Raw genomic sequence first — 20037 nt, 5'->3', positions numbered from 1 at the left:
TTGCACACCTGCCACAGGGCCTGCAGTGCCCCCCCACCACACACACCATGATGCCTGAAATGCATGATTTTGGAGAAAGTCTTTGCCATTTCTTTTTTTCCTTTTTTTGAGACAGTCTTACTCTATCGCCCAGGCTGGAGTGCAATGGCGTGATCTTGCCAAACTGCAACCTCTGCTTCCTATGTTCAAATGATTCTCCTGCTTCAGCCTCCTGAGTAGCTGGGATTACAAGCGTGCACCACCATGCCTGGCTAATTTTTCTATCTTTGGTAGAGACAAGGTTTTACCATGTTGACCAGGCTGGTCTCGAACTCCTGACCTCAAGTGATCCGCCCGTCTCAGCCTCGCAAAGTGCTGGGATTACAGGCGTGAGCCACCACGCCCAGTCAGTCTTTGCCATTTTTAAGAATCTCCTATCAAAAGGCACGTACTCCAGAATAATTAATATATAAAGCCCACAGACTTGTTAATTGGAGTCTTGGGTGGCACATGACAGTAAGTTATGATGGGCAAGGAGAAGAGGACCCAGGTCAGAGCTGGTGGCCCTGGAGGTCTTGGGGTAGGTGAAATGAAAGGATGGTAAGGAGAGAAAAAGACAGACAGAGGCAAAAGTTCCCAAGAACAACTGAAGCTACTTGAGAATTTTGCCTGGAATCATCTCTGCTCTTAAGTGGCTTCCAAAGAAATTACCCCTGCTCATTCTTTAAGGGCTTAAAAAAAATAAATGAAATTTACGCAGAACCCCACGTGCAATTCTGTGGCTTGGTTGAAGCCAGGGCGGCCGGGTTCCTGCCCTCCTGGCCTGTCTCTCCCCTCCCGCTGCCCTTCTGTGCAACACTAGGCTCTTCACATGCTCTCAGAGGCCAGGTCCCTGCAGGGATCCGTGCCCGCAGCATATCTGGAAGTAAAAGATGGGGTGAGGCACAGACGTAGGGCTTCCCCTTTCCTACTGCTCCAGCAACTGCCCCACAGGCTTGTTCTCTGTCATGGGGTGGCTTCTTCCTGTTCTCCCACCACAGGCGAGCACAAACTCTGGAATGTTCCAAATGTAAGGGCTGTGGTCAGTGAACATTATAAACCATTCCTCTTCCTAGAATCAAAGAAATCCACCTTAAGGGATGGTGTAGTTATGCAGATGTAGTTTTATGATATAGACAGCCCCATCCGCTCACCTCATCACAGATCACAGAACTTGGCCATGGGGATGTTAGGCTCTAAGCATGGTAGGAATCATCGTGGCTGTCAGTACCTTGACATCTTTATTTGCCGGGGGGGTATGCTTCAGTCTTTGATACGCTTTGACTCTGCTTTACTTCACCCCTCAATCTCGGTGACAGCACTTGGAGCAGAACCCCATTTAAGACAAGTTGAAAAGGAAGAGCCATTCCGTGTAACATAGCAGCTGCTGTGTCTTATGGCTAGGGCCAAGGGCATTGAAACGTATTGATGAGAGTAAAAATAACAAGCAGGAAAGCATCTGCCGGCCTTCCCAGTACCTGGTTAATGAACTCTTGTTATTCTAATCCACGCAGCCTCGGTCTTCAAAGTCCAGATGACTGTGTGGCATCGGCCGCGTGGCCACGTGTGTTTCAGTGTCCCACAGTGCTTTCATGGACTCAAATTTAGTGCTTTGCGTCAACCAGTCCATTTCATTATTTCTGTGGCTTTCACAGGTTTTTGTTTTTTTTCCCAAGACTTTTATTTTTTGGTTTGGCGGTTACACTGGAGTAAAGAGGAAGAACAATGATGAAAAAACAAACGTGTGAAGTGACTGCTTGGCGAGCAGGCAGCAGGCTCTGCATACACCCTTGCTCTGGGCTAAGTGCTTTCGTAAATGCTGTCCTCTAGGAGCCTCTGGTTAGGTAAGGCTATTGGAGGAAAACGTGTAAAATTAAAATGCCAGGGCAGGTGCTAGAAATGGATTTCATGTGGAATGTCAAGAGCAGAAGACCTTTGTGATGAGCTGCTGTAGATCCAGGCTCCATGATGGATGTGGCAGTGGAGATGTGCTGGTTTCAGGTTAGGTGACCTTGTCTTGCTTATTTATGATTATTAAAAGAAACGGTGGCTGTCAGACATGATCAGCATAAATCAAAAGCAACTTCTTTAAGAGAAGCTATAAAACTCCTCCAAGGAAATTCCTAACTAGATGGCTAGAGTTTACAATTATGAGAGGTGTTTGGAACCAGAGAGGAGACATCTTTTGTCTGAGATGGCTTTTGAATTTGGAAAATTTTAATGCTTATTTCCTTAGCAAAAATGAACTAGAATTATTGGGAAAATAACCTTGACCTCTCTGATTCCTTGGTAGTACATGTAACAGCAGAAACGACCAAATATCACCGTGGTTCCTTCTTGTCTTCTCATTCTTGGAGGTCCATGTCGCTGAGGAGTGCGCAGCATTGGGCTTGTTCCACCGGCCATAGCAGGGTGCAGTGAATTAAGTTAGAAAGCAGGAGGAGGCTTAGAATCTTGAGCTGTGTGACCTTTGGGGAATAACTGTCCTCTTTGAGCTTCAATTTTCTCATATGCAAGTAAAACGAGAAGATTGATAGGTAATAGCCATGGTCTCTCTGCTGCCCACATCATATGAGACTATGCAGATAATTTAAATAATGTTATGGTCATGTGATGTCTTTTCCTTAGAGCAATCTGTAGTCAGTGGGGTTTATTTTCAGTTGTTCAACATTGACCAGGTGTCTTCTGTGCTCTTAGAGCTTGGTGATAGTTTCTGGTGTGTGGGTGGAGGTGGAGGCAGCCGGCACAGGGGACAAGGCCACTGTAAGAAGTTTGTAATCTAATCAGAGAGAAAGGGTGAAAAGCGTGGAATAGAGAACAGTGAACTGAGTGCATTCCCAGATGCTGAGTGGGGTAGTGAAGGCCCAAGTGGAGAGCGCATTTAGACAAAGCAGGATCCTGCAAGGCAAAGGCTGCAGAGAAACGTCGGGATTGAGCTTGGTCCAGGAGGGTGCTTACATCGGGACAGGCAGAGAGGGCGCAGGGCATCGAGGCTGAGGCAGGAATGGGGCCGCAAGCTCCCAGCGGCAAGAGCCTGGCCTGTGGGCGACACAGCGAGATTAACTCAAGGAGGGACCGTCCCAGCAAGCAGAGCAAGACGCTAGCAAACGCAAGCCACAGTCACACCCGGAACAAACGCAAGCCACAGTCACACCTGGAACATCTGGGAGCTACAAGAACAGTACACATTATTCTATATTCTACGTAGTTCTAAAAGAATATCAATATATTATTGTAGTTGGCAATGGGGAGTCATTACAGGCTCTTGACCAACAACGTGATAAAGTGAGAGAAATGATGTTGCTTTTATTGATGGATTTTCATTGCTTCATCCACAGCTCCTTGCCAGCCCCTCTATGGTCAGCAAGATGAAATTGTGTATAGCCCAGAGCCAAGAATGAGCCCAGGAGGGAAGGGAATGTCTGTCCTGGCCAGTGCACATATCAGCAGCTGAGGATGTCAATCCGTGATACACAGTTGATGCCATAATTACACCAGCTGAGCCCCTACCCTGAGCCCCCAGTCCTCGCGCTCCCCCGTCCCCTATCATCCATTATATGTTATGTCAATTCTATTTTCTTCCTCCAGTCTCTTAACATTTCACCCTCATCCTGGTGTGTTACTTCCTTGGATTCTTTCCCTTGCTTTCCTTTTCTTGGACTGGATGGGGAAGTCTGACAGTTAGATGAGCACCTTGATCTGAATTAAATTCATTCCCACCACAGGGAGGCTCAGCACCAGAAAAGCCCTGGAGTGAGGGAGGGTCTGCCTGAAGAGAAGCCCCTCAGGGAAGCATGGAGGTTCTGGAATGCTCCAGGCCTTGGCCCGCCTGGACATGAGCAAGGCCTGTTCTGCGCTCGACCCAGCCTGCTTGGTGCCCAGCACTGGGCTGGTGCAGGTTACTGTTGGATATTATTGGTTGATTCATTGATGGGCTGGTTGCTTGGTTGGCGGCACAGTCCTAAAAGTTTACTCATGTTTATTTTCTGTGTATTTCTCATATCTTTTCCTGCTGGTGCTAAGTGCTTTAAGTGTTGAGTCTAGTCTGCTACTTTGTCATTCTAAGCATCAGACCCTGTGCCGTTCTCTTGGTGCTGAGTCAACATTACTGACTGATGGGCCTGTCTTGTGAGTTGTGACTTGCACCTGTAGTGAATTGAGCTCCCAGGCTACCAGGTTCAGTTCCCAGGGCGCTGCACAAAAACTTGTGACTAATTGCTCCTCACCGAGGGCACCATGGTTTGCTCTGCCAACCTCTCCTATTCATTTGGTTCTCAGGCACATCCTGGTTTTGTTTTAATAAATTCAAGCAGCACAGTGGTCACTGGCTTAATGAAAACCAGAGGAAGGCAAGCCGCTTGCTGTCAGACTTCAGATTTCCAGAATGTTTCTAAGCGAACCAACCTAGAGCCAGGTGAGAATAGGTTCAGAATGAGAGCCTTTTTGAATACACAGTTGGGGAAAAAGGAGGAAAGTCATTGATTCTCTCAGACACCAAGGAAGCTCCTTAGAATAGAACCCCAAAGACAGTGGGTGGCGCTGATGCTGTGAGGTGGCACTGTGGTCCTAGGAGCAGGGTTCGGAATCACGGAGAACATGGGAGGAAGCCCAGGCTTGGCATCGAGGAGAGCTTTGTGGCCCTGGAGAACCTGCCTCTTTCTCATCCCCAGCACGGGAGCACTTGCCTTTTCAGCTAAAACATGACAGCAGGCCATACAGCCAGCATCGTTCTTCATCATGGAGCTGGCCCCTTCCTGGTCAACAAAATCGCATGGATTGATTCACATTCTCTTTCCCTCTCTGCTCTGATATCATCTACAGTTCCTTTCAACATTAGTGCTTTGTGCTTTTTTGACTGTCTTCCTAGTGCCTACTCTTTGAGTCAGAATGCAGACAGTGGGCGATGGAGCGAGAGCCATGCCGGAGGGCTCTCAGGAGCAGGAGTTTGGGAATGGGCAGAAGCATATTCCCCAGGGGGAGCTTCAGAACACCCACGTTTCCCAACACTTGGCCTCAGCGGCAGCATCTGCAGACTCGTGTGAGGACTTCTGTCTGGACTCAGGGATGCTAAGAGTAGAAGGCCCAACGCCAGCTTCTCACGTGCGCTGTCAGCACCGCAGATGATACCGGAAGACGGACTGTGATGGGTCAGCGACCCCTCTGACTGCACGCAGCTGTCGGCCAGGCCTGGAACAGGAGGGGCGAGGGGGTGGGCTCAGCCTCTGTTAGTGGGAGAGGTCCTGGTTGGAAGTTTCACTGAAGTATCAGTGTTGACTTTCTCAGGTCAAATCTGGGCCATTTCATGCGGTAAATCCATGTTGGCAGGTATCAGCCCAAGTGTTTTGAACATGCTGCACTTGTACATGCCTGGACCAAATGCCAGGCTGATGAGCAGGGAGGGGTTGAAAAGCAGAAGGGAGCCCAAGCCACCGGCATCAGCAGGAGGCTGGCCCTGGCTGTGGCTCCCCGATCAGACAGGCGGCGTCCAATGGGGCACCACACGACTCCCGCCAGGGTGGGGCTTCCCCTGTACCTTTCTTAGAGCTGATGGTCCCCTGACCCCACTCGCAGCCTGGAAGGAGGGGATCCCTGGCAGAGACCGGGCTTGGCAGAAAACTGGGCATCTGCTTGAGAGGTGGAAATGCTGGAGCATGCAGAAAATCTAAGAACCCTTATTTATATGGGGCCCCAGACCAAGACCCTCGGGTCAGTCTTTGCCCAGGGATGGCATAGCAGTACCATCACTTCCTGTGCCCTTTCCAGTAATGTGAGGGCACCATCTCTGCCCCTGAACTCCCTTCAGGCCACTTCACTCCATTTCCTCAGCCTGCCCACATTACCCCTGCCCCAGTACTTGGCTTCCCTCATCATCACCTCAGTGAAGCTCACATGCACCTCTGGAGGGAGACAGGCGCGGGGAGAGGGAGCCTCAGTTGGAGGTGCAGGAACTGAGTATCAGTCCATTCACGGGATTGATGTTCTGGTACCCAAATTCAGAATTTTACAAAAATCCAAGACACTTATTCATTCGTGTGCAGGAAAAAGGTATTCCTAGCCCCCAAACCACACCTAACCTGACAGTGGGCACTCACTTCACCTTGGGAGGGATCGACGTGGTGAGGAAGTTCAAGGTTGCTAGATGGCATGGAAAGGAGGCAATGGGAAGTAGATACCCGCCAGGATATTTCTGTGAAGCTGTTGTAGCCCAGTGAAATGTCACTCTCCAGGTGTTTTTATCTTCTCTACTCCCAGCTCACATGGCGCGCTGGCATGGGTATTGGCAGGACTCTCCAGGTGTTTTTCTCTACTCCCAGCTCACACGGTGCCCTGGCACGGGTATTGGCAGGACTCTCCAGGTGTTTTTATTTTCTCTACTTCCATCTCACATGGTGCCCTGGCACGGGTATTGGCAGGAGATGGAGGGTGGCTCTTATCCAAGACATTTTCCCATCCGATCATATCCCATCCGTGGTAGCCAGGCTCCAAGATGGCCCCCATGGTCTCTGCCTCCTGGTATTCACACCCTTGTGTAGTCCCCTCCCGTATTTACCAGAGTTGGTCTCTGTCGAGTGAGATAAGGCAGAGTGATGGTATGTCACTTTCAAAAGTAGGTTATAAAAGACACTGCAGCTTCTGTGCTGGGTGCCCCTCTTGCTTTCTTGGGTCATTCCCTCTGGGGGATGCCAGCTGCCATGTCATCAATAGTCCTGTGTAGGAGAGGCCTGCATGGCAATGAACTAAAGCCTCCTGCCATGATGACATGAGTGAGCTTAGAAATGGAAGCTTCAGCCTCAGTCAAGCCTTCAGATGAGTGCAGCCCTAGCTGACAGCTTGCCTGTGACTCCAAGAGGCTCTGAGCCAGAACCACCTGGCAAAAATTGCTCCCAGATTCCCAACCCACAGGGATATGTGAGATAAATGTTTGCTGTTTTAGCCGCTGGGTTTGGGGTTTATTTGTTACACAGCAGCCATTTGGAAGCTAGAGTTGAGGCACACAGAAGCTAAACAGTTTGCCAACAGTCAGCTAGCTTGATCAGACTGATTTAAAAGAAAAAAACCCCTCTGATCTGGTCACTCCCCAGGGTAGGTGTCTCACGCTAAGGAGACAGACATTTGCTTTATTCCCGTGGTTGATGTTAGTTTCGTTAGTTGGGGCCTGCACTTTGTTGGAAACTAAATGCGATTGTGTATGTGTATACACAAGATCAAATCTGGGCTCTAGAAAGTGAGGTTTTGGCCGGGCACAGTGGCTCATGCCTATAATCCCAACACTTTGGGAGGCTGAGGCAAGCGGATCACTTGAGATCAGGAGTTTGAGACCAGTCTAGCCAACATCGTGAAACCCTGTCTCTACTAAAAATACAAAAAATTAGCCGTGCGTGGTAGCGGGCACCTGTAGTCCCAGCTACTAGGGAGGCTGGGGCAGGAGAATTGATTGAACCCAGCAGGCAGAGGCTGCAGTTACCTGAGATCACACCACTGCACTCCAGCCTGGGCGACAGAGTGAGACTCCCCCTCAAAAAAAGTGAGGTTTAATATGAAGCAAAAGGAGCTCGGAGCCCAGAGTTCACTTCATAGAGAAAATTAACACAGCAGTGAGTGTTCCTTGTTGTCTCCTGGAGGAGACATGCTTCAACTGACATCTGTTCATCAAAACTTCAGTCCCCTGTACCATGCAAGAGTTTAGTCTCCATTCTGGGAGCCATGTGCTTCACTAATAAATACCCAGGGTCTCTTCTGCTGCGAAAGAAAGAGGATAGATACTGGGAGAGAACTAGCAGTCCTCGTCACAATGTGTGAAGCGTGTGAAATAGTACCAGGCACGTAACCAGTGCATGTGAGTGCTACTGCTGCTGTTATAAGCAAATAAACAGTGTTTTCTGGAACTCCTGTAATGACATCAAACGCTAGGACCTTTTGACCTATCCATGCTGAGGATGCCCCCTAGGCTGCATGTTTTACAGGTGGAAACTAGGAGGCAGTTCTAAAGATTCCTCAGGGAGTTTGCTGAGCTAAAGCCCAAGTGTTGGTTTAGGGGAGTAAAGGTGGAGGTGGGTGGTGGGAAGTGGGAGTGTTTAGCCCTACCTCAGATCCTGGGGTGCTTGTCATGACCTCCTCTGTTACATCCACAAAATATTTAAAAGATTGAAATTCAGGCTTCAACTGAATTTCAGGGTATAGTGGCTCACACTTGTAATCTCAGCACTTCGGGAGATTAAGGTGGGAGGATCACTTGAGGCCCGGAGTTTGAGACCAGCCTGGGCAATATAGCAAGATGTCGTCTCTCAAAAAAAAATTTAATTAGCTGGGTGTGGTGGTGTGCACCTGTTGTCCCAACTACTTAGGAGGCTGAGACAAGAGAATTGCTTGAGCCCAGGAATTCAAGGCTGCAGTGAGCTATGGATCGCACCACTGCACTCCAGCCTGGGCAACAGAGCAAGACCCTGTCTCAAAAAAACAAAAAAAAAAAATTGAAATTCAGAAAGACTAACTCTCTGGGCTTATCCCCCTCCTCAGGTTCTCAGAGACGGAGGCTTATCCCAGCACTATCCCTGGACACCTCTTCCCCTGTGAGAAAACCCACCAACAGCACAGGCGTCCGCTGGGTGGATGGCCCCTTGCGGAGCAGCCCGAGGGGCCTTGGGGAACCCTTTGAGATTAAAGTCTATGAAATCGATGACGTGGAGCGCCTGCAGCGGCGACGAGGGGGCACCAGCAAGGTGAGGCAGCCTCCTTCCCACCCCCTGCCCACGTGGTGGCAGCTCCCCACCAAGCCTGAGCAGGCGCCAGGCAGGGCCCTGGGGAAGACAACTCAGACCCGGGCTTCCCAGCGGGCTTCTGGCATGGGTGGTGGGAAGGGGGCTTCTGTCCTAGCAAAGGGCCTTTGGACAGAGGCCTTGGAGAGAGCCCCATGTTTCTCTTCCTGAAATGTTTTAAAGGCTTCAAAGCCAGGGGTGGGGGGCTGGTGATCTTGGGGGCTTTTCTGGCTCCTTGAGGCTCCCCGTCTTAACCAGCCTTTGTCCAACTTGAACACCCACCACCTGCTTTCTCAACTTAAGAATGGCCTGTCATAGTCCAAAAATGGTCTGTCATAGTCCAAGAATGTTCTGTCATAGTCCTACCTTGTGAGGTGTCTGAATTGAGGTCTGTCAAGGGAGAATTTGGCAGAGATGACCCATGTCCCTCCCACACGTCTCCAAGCCCAGCCTGCTTTCCATCAACGATACTCACAGGTGCTCCTGTGGTGTGGGCTGGGTGTGAGCGGAAGGGCCCTTTCTCCTCTCTGTCTGTGTGCTAGGAGGCCATGTGCTTCAATGCAAAGCTGAAGATTCTGGAACACCGCCAGCAGAGGATCGCCGAGGTCCGCGCGAAGTACGAGTGGCTGATGAAGGAGCTGGAGGCGACCAAACAGTATCTGATGCTGGATCCCAACAAGTGGCTCAGTGAATGTAAGGCCGGGGTGCCTTCCCACCCTTGTGACTAATGGGTTCACCTGCTCAACCGGGCTGGCGTGTAGCCCAGGGTGACAGTGACACAGGCTGTGTCCTCGTCCTCAGTCACAGGATGCCCATCAAATGGAGGAAGTCGCACCGAGCGAGCAGCCCTACTCCCTTGGGGATGGGTGGGAGGGGCAGGGACAGCAGAGGGGTGGTGAATATTGCTCTTGCAAGATTATTTCTACGTGTCTCAGTCCAAAGCACCTGAAAATGAGATTTTTCCCCCTGCATGTGGCAGAAGATCACCCAGACATGAAGGCTGTATTACAAATCTCCTAGGCCACAAAATCACACTGCATATCTAGCCTGAAATAGACAAGAATTTATAGAGCCCTTAATAGGGTAGAGTGTACAGTCCTCGAAAAGCCACGCAGAGAACCCAGAAAGCAAGGAAAACATTTTTGAGTGGGAAAAAAAAAAAAAAACAGCCACAGTGTTATTTCCATTTAATAGAAAGCCCAGGATGACCATAACCATCTAATAACAATTCAGGACAATTTTGCTCTCTTTGAAAGGTGGATTCAATTGTCTTATTAGTTCCTGACCATTCCATTTAGCACAAAATAAAACTTCAGTCTGGTCCCAGCTATTACACGGATATAGGAGCTAATGCTGGAACACTCAGTCTGTGGGGTGAAATACATTCCTGCCATTCAAGTTCCCTCTGCCTCCCCTTCCCATCCAGCCCTCAGCCTCCGGCAGGCCTCCTTTGTACAGCCCCTCCCCTGCACTGCCCCAACCCTCTTCCAGTCTTCCCCGGCCAGTGCGGAGGGCCTGCAGGTGGAGGCTGGAAGCTTAGGTTTATGTTCCAAAGCAGCTGGTTGAAAAAATATTGGTGTGAAATGGTCCTGGGTGAAGGTGCGGAAGAAAGTGGCAGGACTTGTCAGCCTCCCAGCTGTGCCTTCCACATGTAACTGCAGTCTCGCAGCAGCTGCCTCTCCACAGGGATAAGGTGATAACATTTCCCTAAGTTCTCATTGGATTCTTGGGACAGTCTGTGGAGCATTCTATAATATTAAGTTGCAGCACTTGCCACTGTGGCCACAGGCATACAGACCTGCTTTGGCTGCTGGCTTTCTCACATACTAGCTGTGGGACCTCAGGTAAGACACTTCACTCTGAGCCTTGACTTCCTTAGCTGTAAAATGGGGAAAATAATGGTGACTACACCATAGGGCAGTTGTGAGGTATAAATCAGTTCCCGTTGGTCCTCTTGGTGCTTATTACACTGCTTGGCCCAGGATGAGAGCTCAGGATCTGGTAGTAATTATTACTATTATCCCAAAGTTCAACAACAGGAGACATTTCCTGGCCGGGCATGGTGGCTCATGCCTGTAATCCCAGCACCTTGGGAGGCCAAGGTGGGCAGATCACTTGAGCCCAGGAGTTCAAGACCAGCCTTGACAACATGCTGTGAAACCCCGTCTCTACCAAAAATACAAAACTTAGCCGGGCGTGGTGGCGGGCACCTGTAATCTCAGCTACTCAGGAGGCTGAGGTTGCAGTGAGCCGGAGATTGCGCCAGACCCTGTCTCAAAAATAAAAATAAAAAACAGGAGGCACTTCCTTCGTGTCTGCTTGCATGATGCACTGAGGAGCTGGATCTTCTGTTAGAAATTTGAGCAAAGACATGAACTAGTCCTGCGAGGGCCTTTCATCGAAGGCGCTAATGGGGAGGGCAGACGGGCGAGGGCGTTGGTTACTGTCTGCGCGTGACATGCGCACGGGGCGCTGTGCTTATCCCTCCCCGCTGCAGATACCCTTTTCCTTGTTTCAGGAATCCCTGGCCACTTCAAGATCCCAGGGGCCTCCTTTCAGTCAGTTCTCCTTCATTTTTGCTATTTTCATTAACATTTTATTTTCAAGAACTGTTTATGCCCAAGGCCGACTTGAAAATTATCTTCATCTTACAAAGTCATATTTTTCCCAGGATGGGAACAAGCTGAAACATCAATACATATGTGTTTAGATGCTTCTAGGAAACAATTGCTTCCTTCTAGTCTTTGTACATGTCAAAAATCACGTGTTTTTGATGCTGAGAAAGAAAATGAACAGAAAGCTACATGAAAGGGGAACTACAGATTGTTTCTTGAAGATGAATTGAAAACAGTAATGAAAAAAAGGATCAATGAGCTGCCTGCTGACTATTCCCTGTGGGCATGAGGCAGGGGACTGGCATGGAAAGATCCATTTTTAGTTCTATTTCTTCGTTCTGATGCCACTTTTAAGGTTGTCCAGTAATGTAGTCTGAGGTGGTCATAGAATGATGGCTCCTTTTGCTTTTTTGTTTTGGTTTTTAAATATTAAACTGGTATTCAGGGCCTTCGGTCTCCTTCCAGCTCTAGTCCTGGTTAACTGTGTCAGCCTCAGTGAGTCACGTCACTGTCCAGCTCTCAGGGACCTCATCTGCAGAAAGAAGACACTCTGCAGACAGCGTCCACTCTAATCCCCCACTGTTTCCATAGCACGGCATCGTTTTCAAATCAAGTTCGTGTTCATTATCACATTTTATTCTTCACAGCAACTCAAGGCAGGCAGGGCAGGCAGCGTAGGAGTTACTATTCTCACATGCCTTTAAAGACACTGTCAGCAGAGGTGGAGGTCCCAGAGCTTGTCTCTTCAGAGCTTGTCTCGTGCCTGGGGTTCCAGGGCCATCCCACCACCTTGGGCTGCTGTCCATGCCTCTCCTCCTCGTACCGGGAGCCTGCTGGACCCCTGGACCTGGGCCAGGGAGCCCATCCCTCTGCCCGGCCACCTCTGGACAAAGCAGGGGACTTGATGCCAGAGGGGTTGATCCCAGATACCTGCTCTTCAGGCCTGGAAGGATACAGACTTTACTCTGTGCAGGCCTGAACATCAGGAAAGGCATCTGGGTTATAATCCAGAAACGTCCTTTCATATAAGGAGGCAGAGGTATAAATGTCACTCAACTGAGACCCCCAAAAGGGAGGGACTCTCCCCACCTCAGCTTGAACTATTTACTTGATAGTGAATAGTGTGGTAGCATCTCTCAAATCCCGGGATCCATCCTGGATCCTCCATGGCTGGAGGTAGGGGGAGCTAGAATGTCACCTTATTGGTCAGTAGACTCTCAAAAAACACCTTAAGGATCTAAACACTGGTAAAGAGTGTTCCATTCAACCCAAAAGAGGCCGAGAGTCAGGCAGGAGGGAGCTCTGCGGTGGCCTAAGGCAAGCGAATTAGACCTTTAGGCCAAGGGGTAGATGTGGGGGTGGCAGCTCCAGGCTGAGCCGTCGGGAGTTGCTTCTCACCCTGTTTGCTCTGCATCTCCATCAGGCTCTTCCTCTCTTGCAGTTGACTTGGAGCAGGTTTGGGAGCTGGATTCCCTGGAGTACCTGGAGGCACTGGAGTGTGTGACGGAGCGCCTGGAGAGCCGTGTCAACTTCTGCAAGGCCCATCTCATGATGATCACCTGCTTCGACATCACCTCCAGGCGCCGGTAGATGCGCCAGACCCTTGTCCTAGTGGTCCCCCGCTCCCCAGGACTTCAGAGATGTTGCACGCCCCTAGGCCCTCTGTGCTGGGGCATCAAAGACAATGAATGAGGATGAAGGTTGGTGGCAAGTCTGGAGCGAGCGTTGAGTGGAAGGCGAGTTTTCTTTTGTTTTCTGTAGGAAAGGTGCAAACGTCAAACACCGTGGAAGGAGAAAAGGATGGGAAGCCCGAGGGGTGTCCAAGCCCTGTGAGACTGAAAAAGCACTTTGAGGAACCTTAAAGACCTTGTTTGTACATAAGAACTGCTAGCAAAAGAGACCTCACTCTTCTCTTGCTTTCGTGAGAAAGGAGGGGGGCGGATGTAGGATTGCTGTGGAAAGCGAACACAGAACAACAACAAAAAGACCCAGAATGACTGATTAAGTGCCTTGCAAATCTTTATTATTATCCAAACATTTATGTTCATACTTTCTTGTGTACAGATGGTGCTAGTCAAGATGAAAACAACAAAACAAACAAGAAAAACATTTTGGAAATGTATTCACAGCTCGTTTTCTCTTGGTGTTTTATCCTATTTCTGACTTGCTGTTTCTAAGTAAGTTGTGTTTGTAGAGCTATTTCCTAATCAGTATTGCTTATGAATAAATGTTACCTGTCTTTTATGGTTATTCTGGTGAGGCCACTCAAACAGAGAGACTTCCTCGGCACGAGCCAGTGTGTGTGTTTCCAAAGTAGGTTTGGAGCAGCAGGTGACCTCGATGCCACATCCCAACAAGCAGTGCGGTCAGGGTAGACCCAGAAGGTTGATTGTGGGGCAGGTGCTTTAGAGACCAGGTGAGGAGATGGACCCTGCAGCACAGGGGAGGAGGAGTCCTTTGCGACCTGGGCCCTCCCTGCTCCTGGGAGGTGGGCTGTATGTTCTGTAGACAGTTTGCCCCCCTCAAGTCCTCCACATGTGTGGTTCCTTGACCCACAAATCCACAGTTTGCATGGCCCTCAAAATTCATATTCATTTTTATTCCAAAAAGTCTTGAAGGAAAGCTGGAACCAATTCACCAGAGCCATATTTCTTTAGTATTTTCTAGTGTTGTGTTGTAGATTGATTAAAGTGGGTTTTTCCCCAGCTGAGAGACCTTCTCAGGCTTGTTCAGAGACTTCAACTGTATTGGATTAGAACAAGGATTCTTGAGACTGTACATCTTGTCTGTTGTCCAGAGTACAAGGATTTCAGCTCTCCTATGTCCCAAAGCCTCTATGCCAAGAAGGGACAGGCTTGTCCTCTCAGTCTTTGCTCCTGCCCAAAGGCAGAGAGAGCTTCCCCTCCATAACTCACACAACCCTGGATAGGCAGAACATAGCTGAAGACTATGGATGTCCAGGTCTTGGCTCCCAACAACTCAGGACCTCAAATTCAGATGTTCCTCCTTATAACAATTCCCTTAGGAATTATGATACCCATTTTAGTGATTGATAGAAACCTGGGGTACAGAGTGGTCAAGGGATTTCCCTGATAAAAGCTGTGGTGCTGATGATAGTGCAGCCCAGAATCTAAGAGTCCCTGCAGCCTTCGCATCGAGGATGGTACTTAGGCGTGTGCAGAGCACGCTTCCCTTTTGCCCTCAAATGCAGCATATCTTCATGAGCCTATTTATTTCCAAGCTAGGCTGTCTTTATTAACCAACAACTCAGCCCCAGCCACTCCCCAAGGGGGGAAAAAACACTACATTTCTTGTCAGTGTAGCTCTGGACACTGCAGCCCACACAGCTGGCTGAACTCGGTAAATGGGAACCGAAGTCTTGTGAGCTTCACATGACCTGATCCTTTGTTATCAGAACAGGGTTCAAGTGGCCCTGTTGGCTCATGTGCTTTGGAAGCCAGCTCCCTGGGTCACGAGTCTGGCTTTGCACTTTCCATAAAAGTCTGCTTCTATGCAAAGGTGCAAACAGGAGACATGCCCAAATCTGCTGGCTGAACAGGCTAAACTACAGTGAGAGGCTGCTCTGGCATGGCTCGTTCTTCCTTCTATGCATCTCCCAAGTCTGACAAGTGTGTTGCCCTGGGAAGCAGGACCTCCCTGAGCTCCTTAACCTTGACCCCATTCTGCAGGACAGTCGCGTGCTCTGGGCTCGCCTCTGGCCTCAAAGCACTTGTGTAAGTGGGCTTGCTTAACAGTAATATCCTTGGAAGCTTCTGGACCCAAAGGGAAGCCAATCCTTCGAGTTTGCCGTTGGGCTGCTGGTTGCTGGTTTCAAACATATAGTTCATGAAAAGTCTTTAATTGGAGATTTTCAAAGGTGAATATTCTGTTTTTGTTGGAAAGAAACTCATCTGATGAGTCATCGGTGAGTTTGGCTTTTGCCCCTGCCACATCCTCCCCTGAGGTTCCTTCCATGCTGCACTGCCTTCCTTTAGCCAGTGACAGAGCCTGGTGCCCTTCCTGGACTGAAACCGATGGAATCCTTCCGAGGGGAGTGGCATTCGGCTTGCCTCCTGCCTAAATCTGCTTTTATCCATTTGTAGCAACTTTATGCTATAACAAAAGGTTGAATGAAACCAGGAGTTCTCTTAGCAAGTCAGACTCCTTCCCAAGATGCCAATCACAGAACACCTCGCAGGACCTCGCAGGCCACAGTGAAGGAGAATGCTTTATGTTGATGTTGTCCATTCTCTCTCTCTTCTCTTTGCTTTTTTTTGACCTAAATAAGCTGCAAACATGTTAATTTACCAATATTGATAAACCACATGAAGAAATCAGGCATTTTACGTTATGATGTGCTTGTTCCTGTCTCTGCCTATAAATTGACTGTATTGATGATGAAGGAAGGAGTTCCGGCTGACCATTCTGAAGCAGTCCCAGTCACGGGAGGATGCCTTACCCAGTGGCCGGACATGATAGTTCCAGGTCTCCCCTTGGTTTTGATAATAGAGAACCCAAGGAGGCAAGGGGAATGTCAAAGAACCCATTTCTATTTCATTACCCACAAGCGAAAGGACTAGAAAAAAATATTTGAAATTAACATTTAGATGCATAGGTCTTAATTCCTTGTGTGAACCTGTCCTCCTCACCCCCTGCTCCAAATATATGAGGTGGAAGCACTAGCAGTGGAGCAAAACTAAGACCTAAGAACGGGCGATGGTGCTATTGTGTCGCTGGGAGTCACTCCACATCGCATTGCATGGTGGTGCTGAGGAGCGAGAGTTTGCTTTATCATGGGCTTTCAGTTCCCACCTGCGAGCTGCAAACTTTGATCTTGTTGTCCTTGAATTCCCCTCTACATCATGAGGAAGCTGTCTCTTTCATCTCTTCCGGATTTGAAATCAGAACACTCTGCCTGTTGTTTATTCGCCAGTTGCCATTCTTAACATGGGGGAGCATTAAGATGCAAATGCAGAGATGTGTCCCGTCTTGACAAAGGTGGGAATCCCGGAGCCGGAGAAGGGGCTCCTCGCATGAGAAGCTGGGGTAAACAGCCAGGCATCACAGCGTGGGGAATTAGACAGGCAGGAATCTGGCCTGGTTTGTCATAAATTAGCCTTCAACTTGAAGTCTATTATGTTCTTATAAGGCGGTAGTGACTTCAGTCCAGCCGCATCTACCATCCAGGGTGGAGGTTCAAAAAGTCTTATACGCACCTACAAGTCTCAGGCTTGCTGCTCAGACTTTCTGATAAAATCTCAGAGTTCTGTTTGTATTGACCAAAAATGCAGTTGTGCCCACTTGGGTGTGTATCTCATGTCCTTGTAAACCAGCCACCTTCTTTGGATAGAAGGCAAGGCTGACAAATCGGCAGATTTGTTCAATGCAAACACAGCCGTCTATATCATTGGCCACTGCTGATTATATTGAGTGTTTTTAGGATTTCTAGGTTTCTTATTCCAAAAAGGATTTTAGACTGTAAAATGGCTAAAGATGAGTTAATTTCCAAACTAAAAACGGAAGGAGTCCTGCCTGTATTCATCGTTCTTTCCTGCTGGACTAGTAACCCATTCTTGGAGCACACACAGAGTCCCTCGCTTCTAAAGACAATACGTCTTAAACCCTGAAAACTTGCCAGCGAGAAAGAGGTTGGAAGTCCTGTTTGCTATTAGTTGAGGCTAAGCCGTCTGCTGCCACTGTCCCTGGGGCCTCCATGCTGCCACCGGGGTGTGTGGCCCAGCTGTCCCCCCATGAAGGACACTCTTCAATGCCACCACACGGGAGTCTGGGCAGGGAGGAAAGGCACACAGCCCACTTTTCTCTGCACCAAATGAAACAAAGCTGGGTGTTCAGTGTCACTGATGCAAGTAAATGGGTCTCAAATTTTGGTGGGGGCAGGTGGTACACTTAGTGTTTCTTTGGATTCTGATACCTCTTTTTCCACCTCCAGCAAGTATCTGTCAACATTGGTGGGTAACAGCTTATAAAGTGCATCACTTAGCAATCTTCCTGACAAAATGACACATTTTAAAATTACAACCTGTTCATTATTTCCATCATAATGCAAGCGTAATTCTAATCCAGGAGAAGATACTGTCATTTAAGCTCATCTTCTCGAAAAAATTTTTTCTGAAAATTCCTGGAAACTAATTTATCCCTCCCTAAACAAACACATTCTGCTTTTGGGTGGCCCTACCCAGAACCTGCAGCAATGTCATAACACTGGACACAGTGCGGCTTGGGGCAGTATCAAGCCTTCATTGCATACAAACCTTATTCTCTAAGCATAGTTGTTCCCAAGGTCCACACGTGTGGAGGCGAGTACTGAAATACCACACTCACACATGTATTCCATGCGTACCTAGAAATTACCTTCAACACTAAAAAAGGTTCCTTCTTTCATTCCCTATCCTGCTAACAGCCCACATTGTCATATTTGCTTTATGAAGAAGTTCTAATTTATTTGTGAACTCAGGATGTTGCTTTACAGCATTGCTCGTGTTCTCTCATTTACTTATTATGCATCACGGTTGGAAATGCTATCCACGTGCCGTGCGTCGAGGTGAAGATTTGCTGGATCTGTCTGTGGCTATTTTTTTCCATGTTTTTCTCACTCAAGCAAAGTCTGTTAGTGGAAACATGGGCTGGGAGATGGGGAGAGGACAGATAAATCAAGAGAATAGGGATTAGGGTCCAGTCCTCAATGCACAGGGCTTAGTTCAAAATCTAAGCTGTTTCTGTAGTAAGCAGCCAAATGGGAAAGATCCCTTCGTTTTGAATTTGATGAGAATGGGCTTGGAAATCCACGCCCACCGGCTTGCATGGAAGAGGATCCAGCCTCTTCCTAATGGTTCAACATTAAATTCCTGAGGAAAGTGCTGATAGTATTAGTTCCCTCCATTTCCCTAAGACTCCCATCCAACCCCTAGTGCTACTGAAGAGGGTTTGGGAAAGCAACTGGAGTTCCTTAGCTTGGATATATAGTACCTGTTTTTTTTCTCTGGAAAAACCAAAGTACTTTAGTGAGTCTTACAACCTTAAGGCATTTTGTCCCCTCACTGGGTCCTGAGAGGCAGGGAGGGGCTAGGCCTTGAGCTAGGAGCAAGGACGCTGGGCCGCCAGGCCTGGTTGTTACTAGCTGTGCAACCTTGGGCGAGCCTCTTCGCTTTGCTGGGCCTCAGGTTCCCGAGTGGAAGACTGGGGGTCAGAACAGCTGCCCTTCTGGGAGAGCATCAAGAGAAAGTGGTATAAGTGATGGAAAGTGCTTTGAAGAAATTAAAGGTCTGTCTAGGAGCTGGGGGTAATCACTTACAGATGAAGAAACTGAAGTCTAGTCATTGACTGGCCCGAGTTCACAGAGTGGTTTTATAGCAAAACAGGGACTTGAGTCCAGCTTATTGGATTCTTCCCATTAGATCATATTGCACCAGGTATGTGTAGACATGAACACATATCATTCCTCTAAGGTGTGTGTACATACACGGATGTGTGTGTACAGGAGGTACCTGACATGGTGAAAGGCCATAGGACAGAAAACCTGAGTTCTAATTCCAGCTTTGCCAGTCGTCCCGTCCGTGATATATTCCACAGAACAGAAAACCTGAGTTCTAATTCCGGCTTTGCCAGTCGTCCCGTCCGTGATATATTACCTAACTCCTCCAGAACTCAGTTTTCTAACCTATAAAATGAAGACATTGTGCTAGATGATCTTTGTGGTTCCTTCAAGCTCTGGATCTCTAATTCCATGATTAGTAATGTATGTATGTGTATGTAAATATGCTTATCTGTAGAAATGGGCCCATTTGAAAAGTGGAGACAAGGCCTGCCCAAGTGCATTTATTGTGCCAGAAACAGCGAATTCCTAAATAAGTTCATAAAATCTTGTTTTACAATTCAATGGTAGTGCTTAATGTTATTGTCGAAATCCACTGTTTAACCAGATGGAAGACTCTGGGGCCACTTAAAACATTGTTAGTTCACAAGTGTTTGCTGTTAAAATGCTTCAATAAAACTCATTTGTTAAAGTCAGAAATTCAACTCTTCTGTACTTGGGCAGGTCCCAGCAGCCCCTTGGCAGGCTAGTTTTGTGCATGGGCCTTTGCAAGCTATATAAACGTTAGGTGTCGGCTTGATTATGATAAATATGAGCAGGCTCCCTGGAGAACAGTCCAGAAAAAAAGAGTTATAGTTCTCACAAACTGGTGACATGAATCCATTAAGCTGTGTGGCATTTTCCAGTGTAAAGACATTGTTTGCTGGCTACGATCTCTGACTTTTTGTGGCATATGAGGTGTAAAATGTTGTCAAAAAAGAATCTGGTGTTTAAAAAAAAAAATCAAACTATGGTGGCATTAAATGTTCACTTTTATTCTACCCAGAGTTGTGAATTCCTCTATCCAGCTTCTCCTTCTGTGCCTTGGGGGAAAGCAGTTCAAGAGCTAGGGGTGGGTGCTTCTCACTGCAGCAACACCTTGGCCCAAGTCTAGCCCCCAGGCCTCTCAGGACCTCATGGGATGAGGCCTGTCTAGTCGCCCTGTGGAGCTGGCCCCCAACAAGTTCAGCAGCTCAGCCAGGAGTGAGTAGAGGTGTCAGCTAAGTCCCAGAGTCCCTGGACTTGTTCTGCACGCCTGAGAGCCAGACGCTGGGGA

General features: G+C 48.4%; 1 protein-coding gene across 2 annotated transcripts in view; it reads left to right on the top strand.

Annotated features, from left to right (window-relative positions):
• Positions 1-19762, top strand: part of KIF26B (kinesin family member 26B) — a 560184-nt gene extending 540422 nt beyond the window's left edge. For both annotated transcript variants that reach the window (XM_034950150.3, XM_034950152.3), the window contains 3 exons: positions 8536-8738; positions 9317-9467; positions 12831-19762. In XM_034950150.3, coding sequence (XP_034806041.2) covers positions 8536-8738; positions 9317-9467; positions 12831-12979 — 503 coding nt within the window. In that variant the 3' untranslated portion in view covers positions 12980-19762. The remainder of the gene's footprint in view (positions 1-8535; positions 8739-9316; positions 9468-12830) is intronic.
• Positions 19763-20037: the final 275 nt, after the last annotated feature.

The sequence above is a fragment of the Pan paniscus genome, chromosome 1, assembly GCF_029289425.2.
Source record: "Pan paniscus chromosome 1, NHGRI_mPanPan1-v2.0_pri, whole genome shotgun sequence".
NCBI lineage: Eukaryota > Metazoa > Chordata > Mammalia > Primates > Hominidae > Pan > Pan paniscus.
This window is presented reverse-complemented; position numbering and strand designations above follow the sequence as displayed.